The following is an 8,379-nucleotide window of genomic DNA, read 5'->3' as shown; positions in this document are numbered from 1 at the left end:
TGGATACAAGGCTTGCCCCAGCTCCGACCTTTTGAGAATGGGATGATGGTTTGGGGGGAAGCGGAGGAAGAGGAGGCGAAGCTGCACTTGGGCGACCATCCGGCTCTGGGTGTGGAGGAGGCGATGGCGGTAGAGACCCCCCCAAAAAAACACCTGCAGGGATCCATAGGCTGGGAAAGGCAGAGAGGGATGGAGGGGGGAGGGAGCAGCCGCCTAGATCCACTTCCAGGATCTTTGGATCCACCCGAAGGGATCCCTCGGGACTTCCCTCCAGGCCCTCTTCTCCAGCCTCGGCAAACGCCGCGATCCGAGACTCTTGGGGGGCCACTGCAGAGCTTCAGTTCCCCTCCGGGATGCTTGGGCAGGAGGCAGCCCCGCCCGGCATTCCAAGGGCACTCTTCGCATGGGCAGAGGCACTCTGGACGCCGATGCCCAGGGGATACTTGGCTGGGAGGGGGAGGAGCAGTTCCATGGGTTGATTGCTCTCCCTGTCAGAAAATTTCTCCTTATTTCCAAGTTGAATCTCTCCTTGATCTGTTTTCATCCATTATTCCTTGTCTGATATTCAGGTGCTTTGGAAAATAGCTTGACCCCCTTCCTGTCTGTGGCAGCCCCTCAAATATTGGAAGACTGCTATCATGTCTCCCCTGGTCCTTTTCTTCACTAGAGTAGCCGTGCCCAGTTCCTGCAACCGTTCATCCTATGTTTTAGCTTCCAGTCCTGGTTACTCTTCTCTGCACTTTTTCTAGTCTCAACATCTTTTTTAATAGTGTGGTGACCAAAACTGGATGCAGTACTCTAGGTGAGGCTTTACTAGGGCTTTATAGAGTGATTGATCTTGATTGTATCCCTTTGTTAATGCAACTTAGGGTTGCATTGGCTTTTTTGGCTGCCACCGCACACTGTTGGCTCATATTTAATTGGTTGTCCACTAAGACTCCCAAGATCCCTCTCACAGTTACTGCTATTAAGCCTGGTTTCACCCAGTCTATACTGTGCTTTTGGGTTTTCTTGCCTAAGTGTAAGACTTTACTTTTCGCTACACTGAATTTCATTTTGTTAGATGCGGCCCAGTGTTCAAGTCTGTCAAGATCCATCTGGATCTTGAGCCTATCATCTAGGGCAGAGGTGGCCTGCAGAGCCCTCTCATGCCTGGGGGTGGAGTTCCCATCAGAGCTGCTCTTCCTCTGGGTCAGGATTCCCCCCTCCCTCTTGTCCAAGTCCAGAAATGCCAGGAGCCTTAAAATCAGTCTTGGAGAAGGGTGGATATGGGGGGGGGGTCCTTGATGGTCTCTGAGCTTCAGTGTTTCCCCGGAGACGTCTCATTGCCAAACTAGGTAACGTCATCAGGACAGCAACCAACCACCAACCTCAGGGAACCCCAAGGACCCTTCAACTCTTAAGGGGGTGGGAGCTTTTGCACAAATCTTCAGGTTCCAGCTCAACGACACAGACACACAATCACAAAAACACACAAAGGGTTTCGGAGCACGTGGTCCTAGCTGAAAGCGGGAGGGGGGAAGGTGAAGAGGCGGTGAAGGGGGTGGGGCTTCAAGGAGTAGGCGGAGCCCGAGAGGAAGTCAGAAGCCCCGCCCCCAGCCTCTTCCCCTCCCACTGGCTGGATCTCCGCTTCCCTTTGCCAGGCGAGGATCGGCGCTGGATCCCTCGGGAGAGGCTCCTGGGTCCCGCTCGGTGCAGGTTGGGTTGCCTCTCCTTCCATCCTGAAGATCTGCCCGCCAGGAGGAAGGGAGTTGCGGATCCCTCTCTTCGCCTCGCCGGGTTTTCTTCAGGGGGGCAAAGGGGGCTCCGTCCCCGGACTGGATCTGCCCCCTCCTCGCCCAGCCAAGGCTCCCCGAAGGGATCCGGGAAGGAGCTTTTTGGTAAGTTCCATCAGAAGGTTCTCTGATCCGGCAGACCACGAGGTCTCTGAGCATGCGCATCCCGCGAGTTCATTTGGGGGAAAAAAAATTAAATTGTGCTTCAAAACATTTACTGAGATTTGTGATGTGTTATTAACACACTCTGACGTCTTTGCAACGGGGAGGTTTCGGGGAGGGGAGGAAAGAAGTTTAAATTAGTTGAAAGAAGTTTAAATTAGTTGTTTTCTTAACCCACAAAAGAGATCCTCTTTCTTTGAGTTCTGTCTGAAAGGCCAAAAATAAAATCCATTTTTATGCTAATCTTTTCTTTGCTTCTGCTTTCAAAACAATGGGTAGAATTTCTCAACTTTGTGTTTTCCTTGTTTTGCCCAGAAGAGGCTGTGATGGGGCAGCTCCTTCTTGGTGGATGTTTTTCAAAGGACAAAGGAAGTTTTGAGGGTGGTCTTGTGAGGAGCTGCTAGAAGAAGCTGATGGCTAGATTGCTGCCTTTCCTAACTGGAAATAAATTTTGAGACACCTAACTGGAATCTTTGTGGCTTTGCAGCCTCCAAAAAGAGCAGCCCTTTTCACACATGTTCTGCCCCATCTGCTCTCTCCCATCTTCCACTGGGTTTTCCTAGGCACAACTATGCTTTGGTCCCTGTTGGACTTCAGCTGCTGGTTTCTTCCATTTTGCCTTATTTAGATATTTTTGAATTGCGATTCAATCTTCATTATTTTGTATCCTCATCCAATAATCCCATTTTCTCCTCCCTCTTCCAGATCATTTACAGATTATGTTCAATATCACTGTTGGCATCTGAGCCTTTTTCATTTCTCTTTGCAGGAGACCAGTGAGGACGTGGCTGTGAACTTCACAGAGGAGAAAGAGACGTTCTTGGATTGGGATCCACCAACCTTTGGCCAGGACTCCATTCCAGAGAATTTGGAAATTGTGGCCTGGATGGAGAAGCAGCTTCCTGCACAAAGGGCCAATCGGTTAAGGAGAAACCAAGTCAGTCAGGAGTGAGGGTCATACCTGGCCTTGACCCAGAGACCTCTTCATTGTAACTTTAAAGGTGAGTAAACAAATCTTGGTTAGATCTTGGTTTCGAGAAGAAGCATCCATTTTTTAAATCTTTATTTGACAAATGAGCAGTGCAGAAAAATTGGCTTTTGCTCCCAAGGTGCTGGGTGAGAGCATAATGTAGTCCCATTGAGGACTATACATTGAATGCAGTTGGTCAGCCAATTGCGAATCCATCAGGTGGTGATGCTATCTCACATTTTGTTTATGTTGTTGAGAACTAGGTGCAAAAAGTAGAGAACTACTTTGTCACATGCCTCACTGAAGTCCACGTATGCTATGTCCACAGAATTTTAGTTGCTTTAGTCAAACAATGCAGTAAAGTTTTCTGCCGTGGTCTGTTTTTGACAAACCCATGTTGGCTTGTAACAATAGCTTTGTTTGTTTCTAGGCTTTGGCAGATCCATTGCTTGATTATCTTTTCCTTGATCTTCCCAGGGACAGATGCCAGGCTGATTGGTCTTTAGCTTCCTAGATCTAATTCCCCCTCCCCTTTTTACTTTATTTTATAAAATATACAAATATACACTAGGAAGCCCCAATCGAGAAGTCATGGTGGGATGGAGCTCATATGGGCAAAAGTGAGAAGAAGCAGGAAAAAGGGATAAGAATCAGAAATAGGTTGTTTACACAAGCCTGAACTCTTTTTCCTTCTTTTTTGCTTCTGCGATGCCTTAGTTTAGTTTAGTTTACTTTAGTTTATTGTCATTGCACCTCATACAATGAAATGCCATATTCAGCCTTCATTATAACTATAAAAAATAAAAATAAAACACACATCCTTTGCATTAATTTTGCATTAACATTGCACTATACAGTAGAATTCAATCTAGTAACTGCTCTGGGATAGAAGCTGTTTTTCAGCCTATTTGTCCTTGTTTTTATTATCCTGTACCATCTGCCAGATGGTAATAGTTCAAAAAAAGGGGTGCCCAGGATGAGATGGATCTCTAAGAATGTTTTGACCTTTCTTAAGGCAGCGGGAGCTATAAAGCTCTTCCATGGAGGGGAGAGGGCCACCAATGATCCTCTGGGCAACAATGTTAACCTCTGGAGCGCTGTCCTATCTGCCACTGGGCAATTGGCAAACCATACACAGGTGCAATAAGTTAAAATACTCTCTATGGTGCAGTGGTAGGAGGTCATTTAATTTTTGGTAATTCCTGTAGTTTGTTCTGGATTTATGATCACAATTGGAGTCTTGGTCATTGAGCAAAGTGGTCCTTAAGTAAGATGTCACGTGAGAGGTTGGCTCAATGACTGCAACACTGTACTCCTGATTGTGGTTGTTAAGCGATTTCACGTGTCGTTAAGCAAACCATGTGAAAAACCACATCAGAGCTTGGTGTGTGGAAAATCTGTTCCTTGAAATAAGACAATTGTTGTCCTGCATTTGTGAGTCCCCTCAGAGAGGCCACCTAGAAATCTTTCTAGCATAGGAAAGATTTTATCCTGGAAGCTTTTCAAAAAACACAAAAGCAGGTGTTAATTGTGGTAAAGTGAGAAAAAAGCTCCCTGGCCTGGGGGTTATGAAATAAAGCTTCTCATCTTTTCAATGTAGATTACATTTAAGGCCCTTTATGGATATTCCTGTCAAGTCTCTTACTGTGATATTTCATTTTTATTCATATATCATGTGACATTATTTTTCTTGCCTATTTCTATCGATCTGGAAGCAATTTCCTTATATTCCATAGAGATATCACTTCAAATAGTCTAAATTTAATGCGATGTTTTTGTAGCTTCAGTAAAGGAGACTCACTTTAACTCACCACTTGCCTCTAACTGTGGTTCATTCTCTCCTCCATCCTCCATGAAATGGCATCTCTTCCCCAGCTGAATGCAGCAGAATGTTTTCCTTGGGAGAGGCTCTTGGATCCCGCTCAGGGCAGGTGGGGCGGCTCTCCCTCCTCCCGGATCTTTTCCCCTCCGGCAGAATGCTTGGATTTGGGGACAAAAGTAGCTTTGACTTAGATACATAGTGGTTCAGAGCACTCTCTGAGCACTTCACAGATGTCAGCATCTTGCCTTCAACAATTTTGTGATTTTCTGTGTTTCTTGAAAGGTCATAATGTTCTCATTTTCTTTCTTGTTCCACCAGCAGGAAAACAACTGTGACCAAAGATTTACCTTCAAGACAACTAATAAGAGATAGTAGAAATTCAGCCCAAGACAGCAGCCAAGGGAAAGCATGAAGCGTGGGAAACTCTTGGATCCCCCATCAGAGACAAGCAGCCCTCCAAGAACCCCCAAAAGAACCCATGAATGCTCAGAGTGTGGGAAATCCTTTGCTCGCAAGTCCCTCCTTTTGACCCACAGGAAGCTCCATGTGGGAAGTGGTTCCAGTGAAGGTTTGGAGGGTGAGAAATCTTTCTCTGGGAAAAACTCCAAAGATCTCAGAAGCTCCCCTCGACTAAAACCCTATAAATGTGAGGAATGTGACTTATGCTTTGGTCAAAAGTCAGGACTTCTTACACATCAGAAAATCCACACTGGAGAGAAACCTTATCAATGTCTGGAATGTGGGAAATTTTTCCGTAGAAAGGGCACTCTCAGAATCCACGAGAGAATTCACACAGGGGAGAAACCTTACAAATGTTGGGAATGTGGGAAGAGATTTCCTCAGAATGCACATCTTTGGTCCCATGAGAAGACTCATGTTGGAATAAAATCTTACAAATGCTTTGAGTGTGGAAAATCTTTCACCCTGAGTTCAGGTCTTCGGAATCATGAGAAAACACACAGAGGGGAGAAAAACAAAAAGTGCCTCGAATGTGGGAAATATTTTACCTCAAAATCAACCTTGGTACAACATCAGAGACGTCACACTGGAGAGAGACCCTATGAATGCCCAGAATGTGAGAAACGATTTATGTATTCTTATGAACTTCAGAGACACCAGAAGTGGCACAAAGGGGACCTACCCCATAAATGTGGGGAGTGTGGGAAAAGTTTTATTTCGCCAGCCCATGTTCAGATTCATCAGAGAATCCACACAGGGGAGAAGCCATTCCAATGTGGGGAGTGTGGGAAATGCTTTTCCCAAAAACAACACCTTGGCCGCCATCAAAGGTTCCACACAGGAGAGAAGCCATACAGATGCGTAGAATGTGGAAAATGCTTTATAGACAAGCGAGGCCTTTCGATGCATCATAAAACCCACACAGGGGAGAAGCCACATCAATGCAATGACTGTGGAAGATTTTTTCGTACCTCATCAGCCCTTAGAAGTCATGTGAAAATTCACACAGGGGAAAAAAACTACAAATGTTTAGACTGTGGGAGAGCATTTTCCCATTCATGTTCCCTTATAAGTCACAGCCGAATCCATATAGGAGAGAAGCCCCATAAATGCTCAGAGTGCGATAAATGTTTTTCACGGAAAGATACTCTTGTGATGCATCAGCGAATCCACACTGGAGAGAAACCGTATAAATGTCTGGAGTGTGGGAAATGTTTTGCCCAACCTTCAGCACTTCGAATGCACACCCGAAATCATGCAGGAGAGTAGCCTTACAAGTGTGCAGAGTGTGAGAAACCTTTTCCATAGTAAATCAAAGCTAAAAAAGGACCAAAAAGTCCACTTTTTTTCAACACATCTTAATGTTTACCAGGAACGTCACACAGTGACAGAAGTGAAATCCTACAATTATTTTGTGTGGGTAAATGTTCCTTCTACTGAAGCAAAGGAACCTCAGAGAATACACAATGAGGCAAAAGGGTGTAAATGTTGGGAGTGTGAATTTGTTTTGCTCACAAAGCAGCATTAGGAACTTCCCAGAGTGATTACACAAAAGAGTTACATGTATGTGGGGAGTGTATATAATGTTTTGCAGAGTACAGGAAGTTTTATGACCACAAGTGGAAATGCATTTCCAATTATAAGCCATAAGGCAAGGTACCCAGATATTTTTGTTATATTTTTTACTAGCCCTTTGTTGATCAATAAGGAGAACTGAAGATTTAGAGGAAAAAATGGGGTGAGGTGTAGAAGGAAGATGCAGCTAGCTGTTTATTTAGTAATAAAGTGTAGGTGTTGAATGTGCTTGTGAGGATGAAGCGGGAAAGTTTCTTTTTCCTACTATCTTTTTTGGAGGGATTTTTTCCCCTTTTTTTCATTGCCTTTTTTATATATTCACACAGAGATATTTGTATTAAGTTTCTTTCTGTGCATATAATCCTGAATAAAAGTATACTGTTCAAAATAATCAAGAGAATGTTCCAGAATAAATCGGAGAAATGTTGGAAATGTCATCAGACCCCAGGATCCTATTACCACATGTGGTGGACATGCGTCGAAGCAAGGAGATATTGGATTAAGATACCCACGTGGTTGGAAAAAATGATAAAGAGACATATTGACTTTAAACCAGAGATATTTTTATTAGGGATCATACTGGAGACATACAATCAAGAACTGCAATATTTAATTGTGAATCTTTTGACAGCAGCCAGAATTATATTTGCTAAAAACTGGAAAGGAGAAAAGATACCTAATGCTGAAGAAATTATTAAGAAAATGATGGAATGTGCTGAAATGAGTAAATTGACATTTCAAATAAGAGAGCAGGAAGATAGACAGTATTATTCGATATGGGATTTATTTTACCAATGGATGGAGAATAAGATTTGGAGATAGTTATGAAACGAATGGTTGTTGAAATAAATTAGGCGAAAAAACCTTTATGGAAATAAGCTGGGATGCTTAGTGAGGAGGAGCACAAAAAATGTCACCAATCGACACACTGTCTGTAATTGTTTGGAATGATAATATTTTTATGCTTTGTTTTGTTTAAAAAAAATTCTAAAAAAAAAAAGAAATGGGCTGTGGGGAGGAGGAGGAATAACCCATCAGGGATTCCAGGGCCCATAGTTCCCAGCAGCTTCTTGGAGGAGGGAGCCATACTTCTCAGAGGAGGGGTGGGAAACATGAGGCAAAAGGCTACCTGACACCCCCCCCAGAGGAGAGATGGGGAATTGTTGGTCCCAGCAGGATCCACCCTTGGTGGGGAGTCTGGAGGGGGGTGGAAAATGGAGGGGGAGGCGCTTCCTGATGGACCTCCTCCATCTTCCCAGGGTGGAAAAAGGCAAGCAGACACAACTGGTCCACCAACCCGCCTAACGCTCTGTAGGGAAACTTGGATCCCAGTGGGTCCTTTGGGGGGCCTCTGTGGAGGGGGTCACAGTAAGGATACCTACACCCATACTCCCGGGCTGTCCAAGCCCTTTAACCCCCATCAACTTGGAATGGATTTCTAGAGATAAGTTCCTAAATTAAGGAGCCAGATATTTCTCTTAATTTTTAGTAGACTGTGTTGATCAATGAGAAGTGAGAATTTAGAGATGGGAAAATGGGGTGAAGGGTGGAATGAATCTGGTGGTTTATTTAGTGATAAAGTTTTGATGTTGAATCTGCTGGTTGAGGATGAAGAG

At 44.4% G+C, this 8,379-nt stretch overlaps 1 protein-coding gene across 1 annotated transcript; it reads left to right on the top strand.

The window, feature by feature from the left end:
* The first annotated feature begins 5,137 nt into the window (after positions 1-5,137).
* On the top strand, positions 5,138-6,457 carry LOC139311878 (zinc finger protein 135-like). Its single transcript, XM_070936403.1, has one exon. It carries the CDS (start codon positions 5,138-5,140, stop codon positions 6,455-6,457), a length of 1,320 nt encoding a protein of 439 aa, XP_070792504.1.
* Positions 6,458-8,379: the final 1,922 nt, after the last annotated feature.

Source organism: Pituophis catenifer, unplaced genomic scaffold, assembly GCF_029215685.1.
Source record: "Pituophis catenifer annectens isolate HBS135680 unplaced genomic scaffold, rPitCat1.0.hap2 SCAF_2, whole genome shotgun sequence".
Taxonomy (NCBI): domain Eukaryota; kingdom Metazoa; phylum Chordata; class Lepidosauria; order Squamata; family Colubridae; genus Pituophis; species Pituophis catenifer.
The sequence above is the reverse complement of the archived record's forward strand: the minus strand, read 5'-3'. Positions and strand labels throughout refer to the sequence as shown.

Excerpts from the sequence above, each read along its gene's own strand:
- LOC139311878 (XM_070936403.1), top strand. The coding sequence starts at position 5,138 with ATGAAGCGTGGGAAACTCTTGGATCCCCCATCAGAGACAAGCAGCCCT.